This window comes from Cibotium barometz, chromosome 12, assembly GCF_041138505.1.
Source record: "Cibotium barometz isolate CiBa-2024 chromosome 12, ASM4113850v1, whole genome shotgun sequence".
Taxonomy (NCBI): domain Eukaryota; kingdom Viridiplantae; phylum Streptophyta; class Polypodiopsida; order Cyatheales; family Cibotiaceae; genus Cibotium; species Cibotium barometz.
Window position 1 is genome coordinate 2,774,071 of NC_141057.1, and position 25,523 is coordinate 2,799,593.

The following is a 25,523-nucleotide window of genomic DNA, read 5'->3' on the forward strand; positions in this document are numbered from 1 at the left end:
GGATGATAAGATTCTTGTTACTGTTTTTTGGTAATGCTGGCTGTGAACTGTGTCAGCTGTATCAAATGGTTAAATATGTCGTGAGATTTTTTTAAAATAAAAAAAGTGCTCTATAAGCAAGATAATACATGAGGTGTGTGAGGCTTGCTAGTGAGTTTAACTTCTATTTGTAAGAACACTCTTACACAGAAGTAGTCGGAAACCTCAGCGTCAAAGGATATTGGGAGTGAGTTAGAGGATGACATCAATCTATAGAGAAAATACATAATACAATTTCTAGCTCATATGGTAACAGTAGATACTCCAATGTAAGCAATATACAAAAAGTCCAGGTAGTAATGAAAAGACAAACTGTTGCTTCATTTTGAAAATAGCAAGAATTATATGAAAAAATAGTTTTTAACCAATACCCATGCTTAAACCGGCAGCAACTGGGCAGTTGAAGCAGCCACAGCAACAGGTACTAAAGTAGAAACTAAATCTCTCAAGAAGTTAAAAAGAGCAATGAGTTTGCTCAACGCCCGTTTCCATTCCTGAAAAAGAACGGAAGCCTTGAATCGGGAGCACACACAGACTTCCGAGAATGCCATACCAGGCTTTCCTAGGCCCAAGCTCTTCAAAAAACCTTACTGCAAAAGAATATTTTTTTTAAAAAAAGAAAAAAATAGGGAATGTGTGTACCGCAATGAAAATTTATTAAGTAGAGAATGAGATATAAAATGCATATATAAAAAACTCTTAATATATACAACACAGCCACCCTCGTAGAAACCCAACGGTGGTCACCAGAAAGCCTTGCTCTAGGTGAAGGTCCCCGCAAAAACACAAACCTTGATTAACGGCAACATACAGACCCCTTGTAAGGCCCAACCAAGCATTTTCACGTCCAATTCCTTTAAAGAATACGATACAACAAAATAACCATAAGCTAACCAGACAACATATGACCATATACTGATGAGTTAGCAAAGTGCCTATGAAGAAGCCCCACTCGTAGGTACTGTCCTATAAAGAAGCCTTAAATGAAAGTCACACAGAGACCCCCAAGAAAGCCCAACCAAGCTTTCCCAAGTCCTATTCCTTTGAAGAGTTGAATACAACAAAAAATCCATAGGCTAAACAAATAACACGAGCGTGTCTGAGAAGTTTGTAAATTGATCATGAAGAAACTCCATCAAGTACCTAGTTGAAACTAAATCCCTTGGTGTAGAACAAAGTCCCTTAAATGGAGGCCAAACAATGGTTGTGAGAGAAACCAAACCAAATACCTTGGGCCCAACCAACTCATAAAAAAGAAAAGACCCTTTAACCAAGGGTTGTTACATAGAGACCCCAAAAAAAGCCCAACTAGGCTTTTCGAGGCCCAACCCAAAGAGTCTATTAGAAGAAAATATCATGTGAATCCTAAATAGTAGCTATGTACCTTTGTAGGCAAATCACTCATCTAGATGTACACTCCCACTTAATAGCCAAACATAGGCGCTATAAGCACACTAGACTTCTCTAGACCAAGTCCCCATCAGAATAAAAATGAAGTTCCCTAAAACATATGGAAACCAACAACCATTAAAGAATGAGCAAGGTAACATTACAAGTAATGTGCAAGATAGGACTGGATTTTACAAAATCCTTGAGTTGAGTAGACCAACACAATTTGTGCTCCAAGAAACTTGGGGTAGAGTCTATGAACACCCCTACATACAAATTTGAGTTTTGATGTTCCAAAGATCCCAAAAATATTTGAGCACATGAAAGAGCATATTAATTTTTGAAACACAAAAACTTTTCTATGGCACAGACAAGTTGCTAACCCCTTTTCTGAGGAAGCTAGGGGCTTCTGTTGAGAAATATAGTGCAATGGAGCATAAGGAAGGTAGGAAGTGAGTTTAAGCATAGCAAGCTACCATGTGAGCAAGCAGGAATTATCCCACATGAGCTAACAAAGCCAAGATGTGCCTACCTCATATAAAAAGGGTCACTTTCAAGCAATCAAATCAAGCATGCTCTCAAGTCTTTCTATGAGTACAGGTCTCAATCTTGTAACCTAATTGAACTTGAGTCTAAAGCTTAATTAATTCAATTTCTTATTATTATGAGTACGTCTCAATCTTTTAACCTAACTGAACTTGAGTCTAAAGCTTAATTAATTCAGTTTTTCATCATTATGAGTGCACTTAGGCTCCAGACTTGTCCATTGGATCTTGTGGGCACCTCCTCAAGGATGACGATGATGAGCTAGAAGAACCGACATATGGGCACTATAGTGGGGTTGGGGACCTTAGTGCAGTAGAGATCACATTAAAGTTCTTTATTCAAAGCTGTATCTTTGCAGCAGTGGTGAGGGGTTGGGTCTATCAATATATGGAAAGTTGTAGATGGGCCCTTTTCCTTCTATGCATTAAAACTTACGATGGGAGGACGACACAAGAACTTACGCCAAGAGGACCGCCTTTTGTTTAGCATGAACTGAGGGTCGATGCAGACTTCTCATGTTTCGGCCATGTACTCTCACCACATTTGGTGGTCATTGAGGAGATGGGTAATGTTCTACTTGAGTTGAACTCCTATGTGACTTGCGGTTGGATTGTTTCTGGAAACATTAAAGTACCAACGTCCTCTTGTGTGTCTTCCACTGGGTAAATAGGTGCTCCTTGCGCTGATTCACTAGATGGATTTTGGCCATGCCGGAGAGTGTATCAAGGCCGTTATGGGTTTCATGTGCCTGGGCTACCACAACCTTGGATGTTTCCAATGCTTGGTATTGTAGCCAGAGGGCATCCATGTCTTGGTTGTGAGTGTTGTGGCTAGCTCCTAGTTGGGTGGGCCTCGGCAGCAATAGACGAGATCGTTCTAAAGCCTATGGAATTCTCTTTTTGAATTCTTGAGTTTAGCAGCTTCTAGTTTGGCATTCTTCTCATTGGAAAAAACTAAAGAAATTGTTGGGAGTGATTAAGCTTCCGGATACTGATCCCCACACTTGAGCCCATGCTGCTGTTGGTGGATGATGTGTCGCTTGGAAGTCTTGGCCACATGGCCAATAAGCTCTACCCATTGGTGACTGTCTATTTTCAAAGTACTATAGAGAGCTAGAAGGTCATTATGGGTTGGGTCTTGTAGACAAGATGATCCATGTGAGAGAAATCTATGGCATCCTTGAGAGTTTCATGGAGGTGGTTATGGGATGATCCCGATGGTGGAAGGCCGCCAAAGCTGAGGTTGTAGAGTTTGGGATGATGTGGGAGTGGGTGACAGATTTGTGGAGGGCAGGGGGAGCCTGCTCATAGGTCACTTGGTGACTTTCTTGGTGGGCATCTTCGGCTTAGGTTCCAGTCACCTCTTGCTAATGTGGGTCTTGTGCGATAAAGTCCTATGGCATATCACTAATGGAGCAGATAGGATCTTCCTCCTAAGTGGATTGGGGATTATGGCTTCTGGAGGTGGCTGCCGTGGTTGCTTTTTTGTAAGTAGTGCTGGATGGGTGGTATGGAGCCGATAAGATCTGTGCAAATGCCTGTGCAACTAACCTAGCTTTGTATTTTTCAAGTGAGCCATCAGACTTATACTTAGCTTTCCAAACCTATTTGGTACCAATTACCTTTCTATTTGGTGGTCGGTCAACTAGCTCCCAGGTGCTGTTCTTTATGATGCTGTCATACTCAGACTACATCGCGGCTTTCCACTTTGGATTTGCTAAGGCTTCATCCAAAATGGCTGGCTCCTTTACTGTTCCCATTATCTCAGCCACCCATCAAGGCCATATTAACAATGAGAGCAGATGCTCTTCTCTGCTCCTCTATTCTCCTTGATCTGCGTGGTCCATCTACCAAAGATTCTAGCTTCTCATGTACTGAATTACGCTCATCAAATAGCCATTATGCCCACTTTGGAAGTGGCTTTCCTTGTGGTGCAGTAGCAGCAGGCTGTTTGTGATGATGTGTGAGAGTCTTCATCCTTTGAAAAATCCTCCTCCTTGAGAGAAAATTTGATTGGTGGGTTAGGCTCATGGTGGACTATTTCTTAGGCTGATGATAGAGCGGATGGACCTCCTTCCTCCACTGACTGTGGCTGTTTTGCAAATACCACATCTCGGCTGGCCACATCATGGTGGACTATTTCTTAGGCTGATGATAGAGCGGATGGACCTCCTTCCTCCACTGACTGTGGCTGTTTTGCAAATACCACATCTCGGCTGGCCACAATCTTATGTACCTCTATATTATAGAGCCGATATGCCTTCGGCTCTTGACTATATCCAAGAAAGATACACTTCTTGCTTTTGGCATCTAGCTTGGTTCTGGATGCATCTAGAATATGCACATAACATTCACAACCAAATGTTCTGAAATGAGAAAGTGAAGGTTTCTTACCAGAGTAGGCCTCTTGAGATGTAACATCCTTGAGTGCCTTTGTGTAGCTCTGATTGAGGACAAACTTCTGTGTTGACTGCTTCAGCCCAAAATGTATTAGGCAAACCCTTTGCCTTCAACATGCATTGAGCCATCTCCCATGATAGCTTGATTGCGGTGTTCTACAACACCATTTTGCTGAGGTGTGTGAGCAATGGTGAGTTGGCGCTTGATGCCATTCTCCTTGCAGTACTTGTTAAATTTCGTTGAAAGGAATTCTCCTCCTCGATCTGTATAACGAAACTTCTTTACCTTCTTTTCTGTCTCATTTTCCACAAGATTATGCCATTGTTTGAACTTGCCAAAAGCTTCAGCCTTATCCCAAAGGAAATAAACCCACATCTTCCTAATATAATCGTCGACTAACAGCATAAAGTAAGATGATCTCCCTAATGCAGTAGTAGACATTTTACCACAAAGATCAGCATGCACTAGCTCTAGAGGAGTCTTTGCCCGATTGTTGCTTTCCTGTGGAAAAGCCTTGTGTTGTTGCTTGCCCATCATGCAAGCTTCACATGGTTCCTGCAATTCTAAAAAATGCAGGCAAATTAGCTACCATACCCTTTTTCTGCATCTCCTTTAGCACTGTAAATCCAATGTGACCAAGTCACTCGTGCCAAAGCTTTCTTGTGCTCTTATTTGTAGACACACTGTAAGGGCACTCAATTCATGGAGATTATTGCGCCTTACTCCTTTGCCGACTACCTTGCCAATAACATCTAGAATTTTTGCTTCAGTTTTCTTGAAGCGTACTTCAAGCCCCATGATTTGTCATCGTAGTAATTGATAGTAGATTTCTCTTTATTTGGGGGTACATAGAGCACATCTGACAACTTCTTCTCTTCACCAAAAGATATGGTTCTAGACCCTTCGGCTGGACATTTAGCATTATTCCCAACAACATTAATGGGTTCTTGTAGAGGTTCCAAGTATTATACCAGCCCTTCTTATTGGTCATGTGTTGGGATTCTCCACTCTCCAAAATCCATGAAAATCATCAACAACTGGAGCCTGAGAAGATGAACATACCTCTTCAATGGCGACCCAAAGTTCAAGCTTGCTCTTGACATTGTTGACTGACTCCTTTCCCTTCATGAAGACTTTAAGGTGTCGTTCTTCTCGTCAGCTTGCTTCTTTCTACAGTCTTTGATAGTGTGACCCTTCTTGTCAGAGTAATATTAGCTCCCTTGAAACTTCTTCTTCTTTGGCTTCTTCTTCTTCTCATCAGAAGATGTCACACCTTTGCCTTTAGCATTGGCCAAAAATGCACCATCACCACCATCATGGGTCCTCAGCTGCATCTCCTCCTCAAGTAACATAGCACAAAATTCATCAAATGATAAAGGTGGTACTCTAACCTGAGTGTTTAGTGATGTAGCCAAGTCATCATACTTCTGTGGAGGAATTTGGATGAACCTCCGGGCCAACTCCTCACTAGTGTGTGTAATCCCTACCGTAGCCATTTGATCTCACAGATTTTTGATCTGTGAGATAAATGCTTCAGCAACTTATCCTTCAAGAAACTTTTCAACAACAAGCTAATTCTCCAGGTTTTGAATCTTGGTCTAATTTCGAGTCTCATAATACTGATTTCTCAGTATGATCCAAGCCTCTACAGCCTTGGTAGTATGTTGAATCAGAGTGAGAACAGAATCACCTACACTGGTAACGATGGCACAAAGTGCATCAGCTTTGCACCTTCTCCATGCCCAAAGAAGTGTAGCATCTACTGGTGGAAGCATGTTTGCAGGGCTGTTGGGGTCGGGACATTTCACTGGTTCTACATTCATTCCCAGAACAGTTTCTAGGAGCTCATAACAGTCTAGAATGGCATTGATTTTGAATTTCTACAGAGTGTAGTTCATCCCATCAAGCTTGCCTTCCGTGAAGGCAGGTGGACAAATGCACAAGACTGGTGCAACAGCAGAGATAGAAGCCATCACTCCTAGGATTCTATGTAAAGAAAGACTAAACTTTATGCACTATTCTTGCTAAGAGCACCTAAGCTCTGATAACATATAAGAATATGGCACAACGGAAAGAGAGATACCAAGACAAAGCACAATAGACAATGCAATAGATACATATAATGGAGGGAATTAAAAATTCTAATAAAGAGGTACAAGTGATGGTGATGTCCACCCGTGCGCTCATAAGTAGAGCTTAGATGGCGATCTAGACAGACTCTGGAGGGAGGATGTACTAAGTGTAGAAGGAGGTGGATACTTATGAGCATTGGATGCCTTATCTCATGGCAACCATGTCCATATATAGTACTGTAGGCAGTGTGGTAGACGCATATACAACGAGGGCGGTTACACTGCATAGACACGGTCACTTGCATATCAAGAACGCGGCCCACCGACCACCAACCACCGCCCACTAATGATGGACCTGGTATATCTGAGGGAATATTCCTCATACCCCCGGACCCCTAGCTAACACTCGTACCCCTAATCATCTCCTAACCATCATCAATGGTCACAATAATGAGCCCATCGGCTGGGGTTCCCACTAAAGACATATGTACTATGGCTACTCCTCATAATGGGGACCTAACAAATGTGCATTATACATCAAAGTGAGATACATGTTGAGAGGCGGGCATTGAGTGTATACTAACATTGCTAACAAGCCTTCAAACCCTCCTAATCAAGGCAATAAAACATTGTAATCGTGCTTGTGATTGTAAAAAAAAAGAATAGGGAATAGGCTTATACTAATTGCATCCTACCACACTGCTAGAAAGGGATGGGAATGGTTGAAAAACTAAGGTCTAGTGTAAGCATGGTGCAAAGTGTGTGATGTTGCACTTGTGAAGCTCGATTTAAGGAGTATGCATTCAAACGTGACTTTGTTGGCCTCGATCCTCATGACCCCTTGGTGGGCCTAGAGTCATGCAACATTTGTATTGTTTTGTTTTGGAGTGAGCACACGTTGCTCGTATTGTGTGATGTAATGAGGAGTTTAGAAAAGATTACATTTGATTTTATAGCATGAGTAAACACATATTTTTAGCAATAAGATAGGGATTGGGATATGAGGTCTTTCTCATTCCTTTGTTAACTTCTCAAGCAAGTCCGAAGCCAAGGCCTTGTGTAAGGCCTAGTATTATGTGTGAAACAAAGACCAAACCCTCTTGGGATCTTGTCTGAGTGGTAACCTTACCCTCACCCCCACCTTACTGAAATTACATGAATTTACACCTTCACGCCAAGAGAAAAATAGTTTCAATCCCTTGAATGATCTTGATATTTGAAAGAAAAAAAACAAGGTCTAAATCAATGGTGTGTGTTAATGAAAGAAAGGTCTTATATGTGAATTATCGAGCAGTGCATTTTATTATTCAACCATTAAATTCATTCTCTCACTACTTGATACGTGTCTTTTGGTTTTTGTTTTTGGGTGCATTTCATTATCTTGAGACGATTACTACTTGGTTGGAGTATTGAATTAACTTATTGCATGCTAGTGTCACATGTTGATAGTTTTTATGAGGTCAAATCACAAATCCAATTCCCAAAACAAATCTTGCTGATGTTACTTGCATTTATGAAATGCCCATACATGAACTTTGAGGCAATGCTATGGAACTACATAAGATCCACATCTAGATTGTGTTACACCCTTTAGTTTTAGATTTTCTTTCTCCTTTTCTTCAAAAGTGGCCACTGTAACGTCCATTCTTCTTTAGCTTGTGAGTGGAAACATTACTACTTTGCATGGTATATTATCACCTATCTCATACTAGACTTAGCTTCAATCTGTTTTCATGGGACACACCTTAGTCACTTGCCCGTGTGTAAAATTTACAACTATGTCATTTATAAAAGCATGGAATCTTAAACTTTATAACTATAAAATTTACAACTATGTCATTTATAAAAGCATGGAATCTTAAACTTACCATAAAAGCATGGAATCTTAAACTTTATAACTATACTTACCATAAAAGCATGGAAGCGTTCTGTTTTGATGACATGCAATAATGGTAGATAGAGCACATGCAAATGACTTATGAAAGATGAAAAGCTAAGGGGGAATATGAATGGTCAAGTGGGAAACGAATAGGCAAAAATCATAGAAAAATTTGAATGGCTAAGATATTTGTTATTGTTGTTCCTAATACTTCCATATACCTATCATTGCTTCTATGATTGCTTTTCACACCTTCAATCTATAAATCTTACACTAGGAGTAAATTTATTATATCCACACAAGGAGATTCAAATTTAACTTCTCACGATTGCACCTCCAATGTGTCCATTAATCAAGAAAAATCCTAAAAATTTGTGGAAAGGTGGTTGATAGCAGTGGAGCATGTCTTGTGGAGAGCTTGAGTTAGTGGGAGGATCATGTTTGGTGTCTTGTAGGTTGGGGATGCTGGGTCTGTCGAAGCGTTCATGCCCATTTTGAAGTGACTCCTCAGGGACGGGATAGAGCTAAGGTATCCCACATGGTGAACCACATGTGAGGTCCAATAAGCTGATGATCATGGCTTAATGAGAAAGGAGGGGCGGTGGTTGTGGCCGACACTCTCTTAGGAGTGTAGCCTTGTGTTTGTGAAGCTCCAATCAGAAGAGTCCCAGGCAGTGCTGGTTCGAGAAACCCATGATCCTAGATAATGGGCCAAAACCCTCGCAGATGACACTGGCGCAAAAAGGATAGGCTAAACAATGATTGTATGATTCTAGACCTTAAGAAAACATTTCAATTGAATTAATTACTAGCATCAGTCTACAATTTGTAAGGTTTCTTTCTTCCATGCTTGACTTTTACTTCTCCAAACTGTAAAACTGACTCTTGTATTATTCAAGTATGGAACCCCTAGCATCAGTTGTGCATTGGTGCTTGCACTAGAAGTGTTGGGTTCAACACCCAATGTGGTTATCTAATCGCATGTTGTTAGGATGTTATTAAGAATCTTGGGACTGTTGCTGCTCTGCTGACCATACTTATGATTACCTGTTCGACCACCACCTTGGCCACATCCACGACCTCTACCTTGTCCTCTACCTACACTTGTGTAGAAGGCTACTGCTCTGAATTGTTTTTGTTTTGTGAAGACTGTTGATCTTCACCCAAATCCTCTCTTCAATGATTAGCATTGACACTAAATCTGTGAAATTAGAAATGATCTCCTGAATCTGAATAAACGTCTTGAAAGCCTTATATTGTGGCCCGAGACCACGTAAACACACTTTCACCTTATCATCATCATCAACAGAAACACCAATTGATGCAAGGTATTCCACAATGCCCTTGATCTTCAAGGTATAAGCATTCATAGAAATATTTTTCTTCTCACAGTATGAAGCTCATTCTTCAACTAAATCTTTCATGCCTTGGTGTTAGTTTCATACTTCACCAAGGTGTCCCATGCCTCCTTAGGTGACTTGGCATCCTGTATATGCCCAATCATGGTGTCCTGTATACTAATAGAAAGCCAATACACACGACTTTCCTTGCTCCTTAATTCTAATCCTTAAATTATTTTACATTTGGATTAATCTCTAGTATCTTTGGTGCCTCCAGTCCAAGTAACCTTTTCCCATCAAGAAATTTGTCAATCTAAACCTCCAAGCATGGAAGTTGTTCTTGTCAAGCTTCTCTGCAACAACAATCTGATTTATTCCATCATTCAACATCTTGTCTGCAACACAAATTTACCAAAATCAGCACTCTTGTTTGACCTGCACAAACTGTTGTATTCTCTGTAGTGGTACTATACTGCACCCAAACTGTCACAATTAGTGACCTCAATTTGCATAAATACACCCAATGGTAACTTTGAGACCTTAGTACATACAGTGTCTGCACAACCAATTGCCCTTCCTGCAGTTCCAAAAACAGAGTTCTGCAGAGAATCAAAACTTACCCGCAGTGCCCGTGTGAACACCTGCGAACTGAAAAACGGAGGTCGAGACGCACCTGAAACGTGTTTTTGGCCCGAAAAATTATGTTCAACAAATGATATAGTTGCTCTGTAGCTCTGCTCCTACGAAGAAAGATACTCAATCGGAGTTCGTTTGCTGGTGCCTCCCGAAGAGCTCCCAACAAGGGTGTAGTAGCCAACACAAAGGGGGAAAAGTAGATAAAGCTCTTACCCTTGTACCACTTCCTGTGCTTCTCTTGCTTGTCGGTCAGCCCTTAGCATGAACCAGGCTCTGTTACCATGAAAAGATGCATGGGAGAAGAGAGCTTGAGCTCTTGCAAGCACACACACACTCACACAAACCCTAGAAAAGAACACACAAGGTGAGAGGATGAAAATTCTTCTTCTTCTTTACACAACAAAAGAGGTCTACAAATAAGATAAAGTGACTAACACGCATAATACAGTATATACAAGCGGTCCATAATGTGAACACGCTAAGTGGAGTGGGTAGGTGTAGACTAGTCAGTGTAGTCTAGCTGTAGAATCTCTGGCGGCGAAGATATGTCGATGCCAACTACCAAACCCGCCAGTGATGTAAATGTCGAATGGTGCAGGCACCTCGTGAGTGTCATCTCATGTTGATCTTAACATCTCAACAGATAGAACATATGAATGTTCCTTTTGTGTGCACGTAACCATGGTTGAAAAACTCGACACAAAGTTCGTGTATCGTGCATGGACCCGATGAATGAATGGATTCACTACCAAATGGCAAAATGGAATCAATGGAATAGGCGTGCTTTTTAAAATCTAAAAAAGATGATAAGATTAAATAGTCTCTTTGACTAGACTTTCCAATTCATATATTCATGGGAAGAGAGCATGTCATACCGTCATTCTATCCGAGACCTCTTGTAGCGTGTTGACATGTAGTTCGCTACGGTTTCATGAGAAATAGATTGACAGCCTTGGGTCCCATCCTGAAGTCTTGTATTGGTCTCACAGTTTTTCCCTTCATTAGGTCCTTGGTCTTCCTCTGCTCTTGACATGGCTCTGTCACCCCAAGAAAGTTTCTTCAAGAGAAATCCTACTCTGATACCACTATAAGCCCAACGAGGTGTGCCATGACAAACTCAACCACGTATCCAAGAGATAGAGATATAGAGAGAGGGGGAGAGAGAAAAAGAGGCTAGGGAACTTTGCACAATACACCACACTTAGCAGGGAGAGGACCTTTCAAGAATTTATTCAGGAACAATCCACGAGCACGTTGGTCAAGATCAATACAACAATGAATACAAAAGCAAACAAATATGCCGATGTAAAATACCAAGTCAAAGTCATTGTCGGGGCACGAGATCTCTGCCTGAGCACACCATGAGGATGACCCATAAGAATCTCTCACTAGACTAGTACCAAATCCAATATCCAAATCCAAGTCCAAATCCAAGTCTCAGTTTCAAGTCCAAATCCAAATCCAAATCCAAGTCCAAGTCCAAGTTCCAAATCCAAATCCAAGTCTAAATCCAAGTGAACTCAATACCCAATCCTCAGGAAAATCCTCAAGAAGCTTCTCAAAAAAGCAAACACCCAAATGGCGAACATGAGTGCCCGATTGCCAATCCCCCTGCTGTGGATCAGGAGAAAAATGCTAGCAGTGCTGGTGGCTATGGACGATGGCGGCCGCAAAGCTGGGCAGCAGCAACGAGTAGAGGAAGATAATGTTGATAATGATCACCTTGTTCACACACTTGATGATGATGAAGGTGAGGATAATCTCCAAGCTTCCATGAATGAGGAGAAGAGAGAGGTTCATGCTTCTTTTCTACCTTGGGGAAGCCTTGCTTTTTGCCAAAACCTATACTTTATGCTTTGCTTTTCTCTTTTTGCTTTAATATTTTAATAATAATAAAATATTGCTCATCTTTTGCTAAAGTCCTTGATTTATTGCCTTTCTAGCTTCAGGGTCTTGCTTTTTGGTCCTAGAGCTACTTTTTGAAAAAGCGGCTTTTAGCTTTTTGATCTAGCTCAATCTCCTCTTTTCAATGGTGCCCTTGGCTTGTGGTCCACTAAGTTTGACTTTTTACTTCTCTACTTTTTGACCAAAATTGGTGCCTTTTCCTTAGCCAACTTCATGATCCATGTTTCCATGCTTTCATCAACCTATCCATGGGTTTGAGCATGTGTTCCATCATGTGAAATAGAGCTAGGAGGGCCAAATAGTTACACCCCTGAACGATGCCGAGCATCAACGCGCAATCAATATCGAGCAAGAGCGAATCCGAGATGGGACCCAAGAGCAGAACAAGCTCTAATACTATGTAAGACTATGTGAATGTGAAGCGGAAGCAAATAGAAATCACACGAGAGAGTAGACAGCCAAGCTAGAGACTGAAATTGAATGAATGTCGAAATGAAATATGAAGGCCTTATATACATCTTATGTCGAGCAGTTGACCAATAGCATTGAAGGACAAATGTCCATGACTAATATAAATGCCTAGAATAGGCTATAAAAATAGTGAAAAAAATATAGGAAAACTCCCTAAAATTATCAAATAAATATCTAGATAAAAAAGGGTATGGAGTAGAATGGAAGTATTAATCTGAATTCTTCACAATCCTCATTTGATACATAGATGTAACATGTAAGATGTCAGCTTGTTGGTTGAAGCTTTTCCCCTATTGCAGGACTGTTGTCGATCGGACTTGAGGAGTGGACACGTTCTTGCATTCCTCATTCCATGTGCATTTTTATTTGCGTGCTCTTATAAGCAGATACACAATTGTGTAAGAAATACTTCATACACCTTTGCAACAAGGACATTGGATTTAGCACGCACGCAAAACCAGAAGGCATTTTGCAACAAACAATTTAAGTATCGACAAAATTAGAAGCCCCAAAAAGAGTCATTCATACATTATCACAACAAAAAAGAACGATGTTTTTTCCATCATACAATTTAAGTATCAACAAAATTAAAAGTCCCATAAAAGAGTCATTCGTGCATTGCCATAGCAGAAAAAAGTACTGTTTCACAACACTATTGGCCATGTGCTGGGGGAAGAAAAAATTAACATGATAGTGTGCTTCTCTATCAGTAATGTACTGCAACCATTTGAAGGACTAATGTGTACACAAGAAAAAACAATGATTTCATCATGCCCTGTCAGACAAAGCAACAAAAGGATCAAGAAGAGCAAGAAAAGGTTCTTTCCAAATCTCAAAAAGTCGAACACCAGACCAGCACTCAAAAAACCCTTCAACAAACCATTTGCAGATGCTTCTCAAAACTGTAAGAGAACAGGACAAACTGGACATGGTCCTGTGTGCTTGCTGTACAACTACATGATGAGTTCTTTACAATGATAAGGCAAATAGGATAAACAAGCATCAAACACACCTTTACGCACACCACCAAGCCTACTGCTGACGCTCTCGTTGTAGGGACAACAAAATCCCGGCTGCTGACTGAGACGCAGCTACTGCTGGACGAGGGACAGCCTTGATGACCCGTCCTTGCCACTCTTCAACTTGTCTTGCTGGTTTTGCCCCATTCCAACCATCTGGAGTCAAAGATGGCACTAGCGGGAAAAGATCCAGGGCATTTCCAGTATAATCTGGGGGTGAATGATCAATGTTCATTTCTTGTTCCAATAATCCACTGCTAACGGATACTCGACCACCTTCCTTCTGACCTTTAGACCGCCTTGGTGCTCTCATATCTGCCTCCTCTCTCCCTACTGACCTATCATTTTCACAGTGATTAACATTACAAGACCCATATGTACCAGACAAATCTAGATGCTGGGCTAAGCCTTCCTCATCCTGATAACTATGGCCAGCTTTTTTTAAAGCAGGAGTAGATGGCGTACAAGCAGAAGCGTTACAGTTTAATCTGGTGGCAATAGATGGTGATGAATTCTCACTTTGATGTAAAGGACTATCATTGGTACTCAATGGGCCTGTATGACTGTTCATGCCCCATTGATATTGAATCCCAGGAACAGAAGATGTTTTCATGCTGTGTACTGTTGCTGGACACTGGTTGTTGATTGATGCTCCTGAGCCTGTCGAAACATCTTTTTGGTTGTGATTCAGATGATTATGCTGCAAGAAATACCATGCTCCTGATAGATTATTGGGCATGTGACTAGGATTGTTGCCCACAGCAGGAACCTCTTGGTGATTAGAAACAGAAGCAGGCCCATGGTTTGAGCTCATTTCCGCTAGGAGCTCATGCCTTCGATCGCAATAAGGAATCCCAAAAGGAACCATTGGTGATATTGGCCCTAGCATTGCTGATCCATATGGCCCACAAAATGATGATCCTGGTGCGAAAGTTCCAGCAAAAGGCTGATAGGTGAAAGGCCCACCTTGTGCACCCATTGGACCCATCCATTGCCCCAAGCCAAAACTTGGATAACCCCATGCACTCACTCCACCAGGACTAAATGCTGGCGTGAATGGGCTTGATCCTACACCATCATTGCCAACAGGTTGGGGCCACCCAGGATTACAAGTGGTGATCCCTCGCTGAGCCCCTGCCTCAAGTGACTGACCCTTACTTCCCTCCTCCAATGAAAAACCAGTCTTATGAGCTTTGTCACCAGAATAGTTTGCTCTCTCGGAAAGATTGCAATGAGGGGGAGCATCACCACACTCCTCCATTGCCCCTAACTGCATTTCTTCATCAATCAGTGTACCTGGGGTTTCCGCCAGTAATTGCTGAACCTGTTGGAGCATAGTGCAGTATTAGAAGAAACCGTACCAAAAACAGAGTCAAAGAAAAGAAATTTCCTGACCTTGATGAGTTTGTGCAGTTGAAAAACTTGATCTGAGAAGATCCGTTGTTGCCTGCAATACATACAGAAGCAGCCATGCAACGTGTCAAAGGGCATAATCTGAACCTTGAGACCTTATTGTGCTATATTTAATACTAAATTGACTTAGTTGTTTTCCATTGAAATATGTAGCATAAAATTCCTTGTGTCCACACTATTCTACCCGCCCACCACTTCCCAGCCAATCCTGTCTTCCACCGAGTCCTCTCCTCATTCCCATGCTTCTAGTTCTCATGTTTATTTACTGTCCCTGTCCATTGTGCCCTGCATGGGGGCAACATGGTGTTCCGTTTTAGATTTGTTTCTGCAAATCCTTGCGGGCTTCACCTCTTCTTCTCTGTCAAACTTTGAAATTAACTTGGCAAAACAAGAGAGGGTCTTATCCTAGGATGACTATATTTCGTTTCCTCCCTCAATTCCCTGGTAGGTCTCAGTTCCACCCTCTAGTACCACATGTTTCCACCCTCTAGTACCACATGTACTGAAATTAGCCCACAAGTCTGTAGGAGATATTCACATTAGTAGTGGAACTGTATGTAGGTGTTAGGAGTTATTGTGCTAGGACACTAGGTATTTGTTAGCACTCACTTGAATGGTTTACAACCTTACTAGCACCTCCCTCTTTTATGGGGACACCTGGCACTTTGTTGTTGGACCCCTCTTGTCCTTCGGTCACTACGGTGCTGTTGACCATCTTGACCATGCGAAGAGGCTGCAGGTGATGCTGTGTAGCAAAGGCGGTGAAGCAGGTGGCTATCAAGGGAAGCACCAGGCGCGTTGCTGCTGAGGCGAAGCAAAGCACACGAGTGAAGCTAGGTGGCAGCAACAGATGGGTGGCTTAATGCTGCAGTGCAATGATGGGCCACCTGATCTTCAAATTTAGACTAGCCCTAAGTGTGGTTCAAAAAAACTGTAAAGCAATGCTTGAGAGTATTATTGAAGGCCTCACCGAAGTAATGCTTTGCGAGCTTTCCAAAACTGCTGTTGTCCAACTGCACGTATCACATCCTTCGGCCTTATCGCCTGTGTAGAGACTGAAACTAGAACAGATAAGGCTGAATCATCAGAGCCACCTCCCTTTCCAGTTCCATGTTGAGATGATTCCGACACTTCACTGTTGCCATTCTGATAATTTTTAGACTCCCCAGTGCTTTCACCACTATTTCTAACACCACTATCAGCTGAACACCTGCCTGCATTGACATTTCCTTTTTCACCATCTGTAGGACAACTTTTCTGTATAACGTTGTGTAAATGAGAAGTTCCCGGATTCTCTTCTTTTGTGAAAGTAGTATGTGACTCATTGACAGGAAGACTTCCAGAAGGCAAAGGGCTTTGCTCTTCTCCTGTCATGATCGTGCATTCTCCAGACACCCTACACTCACTGGACGCTCCAATTTCTGCAGTGCCATTAACATGTGATGGCAAGCCTTGACACACAACCCTAGACTCAGGCGGGCATCCTGCATCAATGAATACTGATTGCTGACAGGATTCCCCTGGCAACATAAGTGAACCACCCTCATTCTGTTCATCGAGAACTTCTTCACCTGCACTTTCAGGAGCAGCTCGCTTCAGCTGTTCTTCAGTCACATGTGTGGTCCCGTTGACTTCTCCACTGCTCTCAACTCTTAAAGGACCACAACATTGGCCCTCGGAAGCTGGACATTCCAACCCCGCCTCCACCGTACTCAAAGCTTCTAGCAGGCTATCCGTGATGTCTGTGATGCTTGGCCTTTCCATGCTAGCAATTGGCTTGACCATTTCAAATTTGTCATGATGTTTCTGAGGACCCCCTGGCATCACATAGAACACTTTTTGAGATTCTTTATCATGAACTCTGCACGAAGACAGTGTTGGGAGATTAAGATCAGTAGCATCCTTTGCTTTCTGTTCTGGAATGCTTCTCAAAGTCCTGCCTCCACCACCCTTTGTCACCACTCTTGAAACTCCAGAGAAAGCTGATTTCTCCACTGACTGTGGCCTGGGAACTCTGTCTGACTCTTCATCATTCACTACAGCACCACCACTGCTCGTGCCACCGCTACTTATGCCATAAGATGGCTGAGCATTCATGTGGATTCCATGGTTTGTGTTGGCATATGGCACCGAAGAGGAAATATAGTAGGGAAGATATGGATACCGGTATTCATTTGACCCATACTGTAGCAAACAGCCAACAACAACCAATTATGATTTTGCTTTGAAAAAATGCATCGAAAATATTGGAACCCTAAGGACCTTTACATTTACTCATCCATCCAACACCTGTCAGAAATTTGACGAATGGCAGGTAGTTCATGGGCTTTAACAGGCAATGTTTCCCAACAATCAATGATGTCCCGTGCCCAATGGCTTTGTTTGCATGCCCAATCCTATTGATTGAAGATTCTAGAATCATAAGTTGCTAACAACTGCATGCTTTGCTTGGGTGTTCAGAGCTTCATAATCATCAACTTTTCAAAGAATCAATGCATAGGTCTACGGTTCGAACCCGCAAACCTGAAATAATTTAACTCTCGAAATACAAACATTTCAAGGAATCTGAGCTCACCTCCTGTGGTTGGTATGGGGTAGATGGTCGACTTGGTTGCACAAATCGGTGAGAGGGAACAGTGAATTGTTCATAAAGGGCCATTTTGTTTCGAGGTGGTGCCCTTGGCCCTGCTTTCTCAGTCTCATTGACATGAAGTCTGGGAAAGAGAGGTCCCGTCTCGCCAGCTGCTGAAGCCCCTTTCGTTTGATTTTGCTTCATGCCATCTCCTTTAGCGCCTTTCATGACTTGAAAGCTCTAAGAATCAGACTTTTAGTGAGTTATCAAAAGGCTCTCCTGAATAACTCAGCTTCCGAGCAGAAGGATGCAGAATGATGTCCTGTAATGGCATGCTGTTCAGACTCTCTCTCTCTCTCTCTCTCTCTCTCTCTCTCTCTCTCTCTCTCTCTCTCTCGTATTTGAGGACATCAGCACAGCACTTCCGAGACCACTTCTTGATCATGGGAGAATTTTCACTCACACACATTTAATTAGATCCCACAGACAATGATTTTGCAGTGCTGTTTTGGTCCCAACTGCCATAATTGGCCTCTATGAACATTACTACTATCATCAGTGTCGTCATCATCTCTCTCAAAAAAAAACCTTGCCTGCAACAAGCCACGCACACACACCCACTCCCTCTTCTGGCGAGTAACAAGAACTGTAGCTGCACACATGTGAACATGCACGTGTAACCCATATGCACATCTTCCTGTCTTGTCTCATCAATTACATACACGTCTCTCTCTCTCTCTCTCTCTCTCAAAAGACACCTTGCCTGCAACAAATATCACACACACACATGCCCACCCTCTTCTGGCCTGTACCAGCAACTCAGTCATGTGCGTGCACACCCACATACGCACCTTCCTCTCTCTTTTTGTCTGTAGCAATCATACACACAAACGCGCACACACACACACCCCTTCTTCTTCTGGCCTTTACAAGCAGCACAGCTCGGGTACAAAAAGGGCAAGAAAGCAAACCAGATCTACAAACGTAACAGCTTTTGAGCTTGTACAGCAGTATTAACCTTCACTGATGCCAAAGAATTACCCCTTCTTCGACACACCACAAAATCCACCCTTTCTAGGGCAAAAAAAACCAGTTTCCCTTCCTGTGTAGAAACCTAGACATATTCGATTTTTGAGCTTCTCTGTCAGAAACTTGGAAACCTCTCCTTTCCGGAGATTGTGTGGAGATCTTTGCGAACTTAACACAATTCTTCCCCTTCTGAGGTTCTCTCTGACAGGAATCCTGCAAATCTCGCCTTTCTGAGCTTCTTTGTCAAAAACTCTAAAAATCCTCCCTTTTCGAGCTTATCTGCCACATGACGAAATCTGCTCTGGCCTTCTCTGTCAGATGACGTCCACTTTCTGAGCAGTTCTGTGTCAGAAAATCCCCTTTCAAAATTTAAGCTTCTCCTGGAAAATCTCCCCCGCTGAGATTCTGTTAGAGCTTCTCTATCGAAAACCCCATAAATGTCAGCTCAGTTAGCTTCTCTGTCAGTAATCTGACAGAGACTCCTGCAGATCCTCCATACTCCAGCGCTTCGTCGTCACAGCTCTCGTTATCCAAAAGAAAAGGAAAATGAAGGCGAAACCCTAAGAGAGAGGCAGATAACAAAGCTTCAACCTGTGCAGAGGCCCTCCATCGATCTTCAGGGTTCAACCCAAAAAAAAAAGGGGAAAAATACGACGTTCCACCGCCTCTGGTTCTTTTCTGTTTTTTTTGTTTTTTTTTTTTGAGGGGGGTTCTTTTTCCTTTTCTCAAATATCGTTGTTGCCCACGAATGTTTATCCTCCTCCCCATTGGCCTGAGATTGTGGACATTATATAAGACTTTGTCCCTACCACTACTGCCAATCACCTGCTCGCTTGTGATCTTTGATTTACATAAACTTAAATCCTCCCCTTGCTTTAATTAGTGGCCTCTAACCTACCCACTTCAAGAAAAGGTCTTTGATGAATGACCTACAATTTCAACTTTGTGCTAAGAAACAGATTAATACACATTTTTTTCTTCACACAAAGTTTCTTCTTCTTTTTTGGGCAAAGCACGACGAACACTCTCTCCTTCACACCTTTAAGAAGTGCGGGGGAGAGCAATCGCAAGTGCGGTCCCCTCACCCCATGTATGTGTCCCTACTTCGCGAAATAAAAATAAAAAAACAAAACTTTGTGCTCAAAAAAATGTATATATTCTTTTTCCTTTTCTTTTAAAAAAACTAGATAGCTCAATGCCAAGGCAATAAAGTGATTTCGAAAAGCAAGATCTCTCTAGAGGGTGCAAGATAGGTCAGTTCGAGACACGGTTGTCCCATCCCCGAGCCTCTCATTCTTGCCATGGGCTTCATTCAAAAGACAAAGGTACCTACGTCCACACTCACCACAACTTGGGTGATCACCCTCCCCTTGAAAATTGACTAATGCATAATGTTGCTGAAAAAGTGAAACAAGTATGGAGTTTGAAGCCACCAAAGCAAAGTTATAGATTAAATTGCATATTTGTCACTGCTAAAAAGATACAATGACCAAAGCATTGTGATTCATAGGGCGCAATATAGGTTAGCTTCTAGTATGCACCCGCTCTCTCCTTGGGTACATAACAATGCCTACCCATTATCATGGCCCGGGCATCCACACCGCCCGTGGATAGACATGCAATATTGCATGCCACATGGGCATGAGTATTCTATATCCAACTTTTATGTACCCAATATCAAGGCCCATCCACACCCCTGTGGAGTTGGACATACAATTTAGCATGTCCAACTCCAAGCCCATCCCATGGGTAGGATTATTCCATATCCAACCTTTATGTATCCCCACCTAACTAGCCACTTGATTCTACAATGAACTAGGATGAGAAAGCAACGTCTTTCTAGTAGCCCTTATGTCATAAGGAAAGTGTGCATTGTGGTGGTCCATTTTTCATTGATTTTAACTCTTTAATGTGGTGCTTCTTATTACAAAATTGAAGGATCTCTTCAGTTATTGTTTCTATTGCTTACTTACCCATGATCCTACTTCAAAGAACATATATGTGTCTGGCTCACAAATTAAGGTCATATCGATTTAAATGATTCATGTGGCTCACTCCATCTTTAAGGGCCCATATGTTTGTTTTGTTTTATTAGTGTGTTTATTGATTAAGGCTTAACTTTCTCAATGCTTGTCAAGGTGCACTACACTATACTAACTTTTTTTATTTGAGGGCATAAAGGAAGCTTTTTGATGATAAGCATGTGCCCTATTTTTTAAGTTTTTAAGCCCTTGGTAAGTTATATGCCAAACACAAGTGTATATTATGTTAATCTCATCAATTTAACAATGAGACTTATAATCAACTATACCACTCCCTTTAACCATTTTAAAGAAAAGCTTTAGAATGATTTTCACTTCAACTTTCTACATACATCCACTTGGTCCATTATTGTGTGTTTTTAAAGTTAACTATCAGTTAAGTCATTATTAAGTATCACTCAAATCATATTTAAGTATAGCATCTTACAAGTATAGTTTTTGTTGTCCTTGCGCAATTAGAATTATTGTGCTTACACTATGACATGGGTTATGTTGGCATGATAGGCATACTCCATCCAAATCTTTAGAAAAAGAAGGGGGGGTGTGTTGTTAGATAAAATAAAATTTCTTTCTTGAGAATCAACACTCAAAATATTCTAGATAAAAATAACAATTTACACTCATATGTGGCATGTGTTTGTAATGATGCCTAGAAGTTTTATCTAATAAACTCTTAAATTTTGATTCTTGTATCATTAAATAAACCTTAGTGGCATCGATTTCAGTATTTTATCCTTTTGCCAATGATTTAACTTTAAATTTGGTCCTTCTTGTACAAATGTAACTAGCATGTTATTTCCCCCTTTTGCTATCGATTTAACTTTTAACTTGGTCCTTCATGTACAAATATAACTAGCATGCCTTTTCTCCCCCTTTTTCCATCAATTTAAGTTTTAATTTGGTCTTTGTGGCATGTCTTTTTCTCTATAATTAACACAAGTGTGTCTTACTTGGAAACGGGAAAGTTTTTTTGGCGAGCTTAGGTGGGCGAGCTTGGGCGGTTTTAGTAAGCTTCTTGGGTAGCCTGTTTTAGTGAGCTTGATGACTATTCCACATTTGTTTTTGCAAGTACATGGCATTACTAATTGTGTTTTAGTGAGCTTCCTACTCAAATGTAAAACACCACTACTCATTCAACAACTTGATTAAAAGGTTTAGATTATAGAAGAATTGCAAAAAAAATAAACTCACATGAAAAATCTGAATTTGTTGCTAGTTTCTCAATAGGCACAAAACAAAATTGCAATACTAATAAGGGTGTGCAAAAGGCAGCACAAAAAGCAAGTCCATTACAAAATGTCTTTAAGGATGGCAAAAATGCAGGAGAGGTGTGGTATTAAATGTATGATCTTTCCTTTGTCAATGCCATTCTGACCTCATGTTCCTTCAAAGGAATTAGTTCTACGAATATCCCAAAGTGCTTGGTTAATCCTCAACCACCAATCTTGTATCACAGGTGGATTATTTGATGGAGGATGTGCCCGTGGTGCAGCATCTTTATTTACTCCTTAGGGTGATATGGATGGTTTAATTGTGTCTTCTACTAGTATCCGCCTAGGACAGCCCCTAGTCTTTCATGGTTGAGTGATGTGCTCATATTTTGGTCTGTGGCCGCTTCCTTTACTTGTTGTTGTCACTATTATTGGGGAGCTACGTTTACGCACCGTCTCCACATTACCCTCTAGGGAGGTTCTTTTTGACAACATAGGTGTCCCTACAACTGCTTTTGTGACAGTGTGCACCACATCTGAATGTCTATTTGGCCTTGATTAATTTGCATGCTCCACTACCTAGATGTTACCCATCGCATATGCATGTTGCTTTTGGCACTTTGAAGGAGCGCATTGCACAAGTCACTGATAGCAACATCATATAAGGTGATTTTGGACTTATAGCCTTCTCCAGATAGCCAGCTATGATGCTTACTCTCGGCCATATTCACTGTTGGTGTGGAAATTGCATTAGAACACTCAAGAACCTGTATAATGACAAGAAATAACTAATATTAGTAACCTTCGTCCTCCAAGTAAGTACATAACTTGTGTAAAGTGGGCTTACCAATCCACTGACATGTCCCAAATGGTGCATCCTCACACCCCACCAACTAAGCCAGCTCTATGAAACGAATTTCCTTTGTGGGTACCAATCGATTTCTCCAAAAGGAGCGGATATCTTGAAATAATTGTTCAAGGTCCTCCTTGGTTGTTGCTAGTCACCACCTCTCACATAAATCTTTGTGATCAGCTTGATGCTCTTTGAGTACATATCTTTGGTTACGAAGGTGCAAACTTTTCTCCCAATGAAATAGACATGAACATTCTCTTCCTTCCATTATATTATCGTCTCCACCATTGAATACATGATGAACTACAAGCCAGCATGCTTGAGCCCATAAAAGTTTGCCTTTCTTTGACCATTTCGAAGCATCACCTCATTCAACGTCTCCCAAAAAATGATTTATGCCTTCTTGTCCTTAACATGACATTATTGGCAACCTAGGAGTTGACATTAGTAGAGGCAACAATGTTAAGTGTTTATATGAAAGGGCTTAAGAATTTGGGCTTGCCTTGGATCATACACATGGCAAGCAAAATTTTCCATCCAACTACGTGCTTTGTGTGATCAAACATCACCCAACTTGTTTTTAGATCACCCTTACCTTCCCTATTCATCATATTAATTAGATCTACCCTTGATGCTGGCCCCTTTGTTGACATCTTGAATATGAAGCATTGATCCTCTTCAAATCCTTGTACTGGGAAGCGACTTGTTTGGAAAATATCATACATACATTTTTGCTTTAGTTCCAATATATTATCTAGCCCACCATTTCCTAAAAAGCTTTCCCTCTTAGCTTTTGCAACCATCCGTTCTTGGAGACTGTTGGTGGGGGAATTGAGCGCTTATTCCCCCGAGTAGCCTGTTGAGATTCTCTGGTTATGCGCGCAGCGCATACACTAGGCGAATACAAACACAACACAAAATAGAACATAAAATAGACACTGTCCATAGGTTATGGTGATTGCCTACTGAAAGAAGTACAAAGACACGATGACTTAACAGAAAACCTTACCCAATATATATGAACAGTGATGAATATACAGAGACACAAATGCGCATATATAGAAAAGAAGAAACAGAAGAACAATCTTGCTTTATTCCAGAGAGAAAATATGATACAATTGGCAGCCATCCTTGCAAAGCTTAGGATCCATCCTTTTATACTGCCTGCTTGGAGTATCCGTTGGTACTATGATTCCCTTGGTATTAAGGTGTGTCGACTGGGTGTTAAGGAAGCATCGTTCTTATAATAAAGTACTCTAGCTAACATTTGGTTAGCCCTTGACAATTGGCGGTGCTAACATGCAAGGTGGCCCAATTGACAATTTGCAGCTCTTCTGGCTCGCGGCACAGGCTGGCCAATGGTGGCTAATACTTAGCATGCTTGGTGGGTCGGATTCCCAATCCAACGATTTGAACCCAAAAATTTGTAGTCTTTCGGAATGTTAGATGCTCCTTAGCATTTTGTTGATGGTATTTACCCAAAGATGGGCATCATGTTAGATGCTTCATAGCATTCTGGGGGGGTTCTGATCACAGCTAGCAGAGGTTTTATCTCGATGACCTCTAGCGGAGGCTTTATTGATGACCCAGTGTTGGTAGGTACATTCGGGCCTTTGATGCGGAAGATTGGATTCGGAAGGCAGAAGATGAAGCATGCCTTCTGTGAGGTGAATTTCGGGGATGGATTTCCGGAACCAAACTTCTGGAAGAAAAATTCTGGTGTAGTACTGGCTTCTTCCTAGCGAGCTTGCCTTGAGTTCCTTAATGTGAGCGAGAATCTTGTTCGCTGTCTTTCTTGTCACTCTACTGCTACTCTTTGTAGGACATCATCATGGTAATTAACCGATTATGCAGCTGGTCATAGTTCTTTTGGAAAGTCATGGCATAGTCCTTCAACAGAGCCAATAGTCATAGTTCTTTTGGAAAGTCATGGCATAGTCCTTCAACAGAGCCAATAGTTGCAGAATTCCCACTTGACATTTGCCTCCGAGTTTGGTTTGGTCAGGTTGGTCTCTTGGGATCAATCATTACTGATGACCCAGTGGGCAGGTACATCCAGGTATTTGATGCGGAAGACTGGATCCAGAAGGCGAAAGATGAAGCATGTCTTTCGTGAGGTGAATTTCGGGGATAGATTTTTGGAAGCAAACTTTCGAAAGAAAAATTTTGAGGTAGTACTGACTTCTTCCCAGCAATCTTGCCTTGAGTTCGTTGATGTGAGCAAGGATCTCATCGCTATCTTTCTTGTCATTGTACTACTGCTCTTTGTAGGACATCATCATGGTGGTGATGATTAACCGATCATGCATCTGGTCATAGTTCTTCTGGAGAGTTATGGCATAGTCCTCAGCAGAGCCAATAGTTGCAGAATTCCCATGTTGACATTTGCCTCCGGGTTTGGTTCGGTCAAGTTCTAGAGATAAGCCTCTTGGGATCAACCAAAACAAACCTTGATGTTATAGGCATTGCCATTTCTCTTGCTTCTACTGCTTTCCTAACTTCACCACTTACTTCAGAGGTCAAAGTGATGCTCTTTTTGGGCTGAGGTGAGAATGGTTCTGCCTCTTCAAGTGATATACCCGCTATATTTGGTAGCAGCACCAATAGGGGAGGCAAAGGAGCTGCCCGCCGTGATCCTTGAATAGGAGCCCAAGTGGCTAGTTGATCCTCCGTGCCACTATTTCTGCTACTAGCTTCACAACCATGCT

General features: G+C 41.7%; 1 protein-coding gene across 3 annotated transcripts; it reads right to left on the reverse strand.

Moving 5' to 3' along the window:
- Positions 1-13,483: 13,483 nt before the first annotated feature.
- On the reverse strand, positions 13,484-19,725 carry LOC147632952 (uncharacterized). 3 transcript variants are annotated; one of them, XM_086805947.1, is made up of 5 exons: positions 18,652-19,725; positions 17,684-18,002; positions 16,079-17,292; positions 15,091-15,142; positions 13,484-15,019 (listed from the first exon to the last, which is right to left on the reverse strand). In XM_086805947.1, the coding sequence occupies exons 2-5, from the start codon at positions 17,906-17,908 to the stop codon at positions 13,709-13,711; spliced, it is 2,802 nt and encodes a 933-aa protein (XP_086662073.1). In that variant the 5' UTR covers positions 17,909-18,002; positions 18,652-19,725; the 3' UTR covers positions 13,484-13,708. The 3 variants fall into 3 exon arrangements, with proteins under 3 accessions (XP_086662073.1, XP_086662074.1, XP_086662075.1); XM_086805948.1 differs by having other exon boundaries at positions 18,699-19,643; XM_086805949.1 differs by lacking the exon at positions 18,652-19,725 and having other exon boundaries at positions 17,684-18,023.
- Between the last annotated feature and the right edge of the window lie 5,798 nt (positions 19,726-25,523).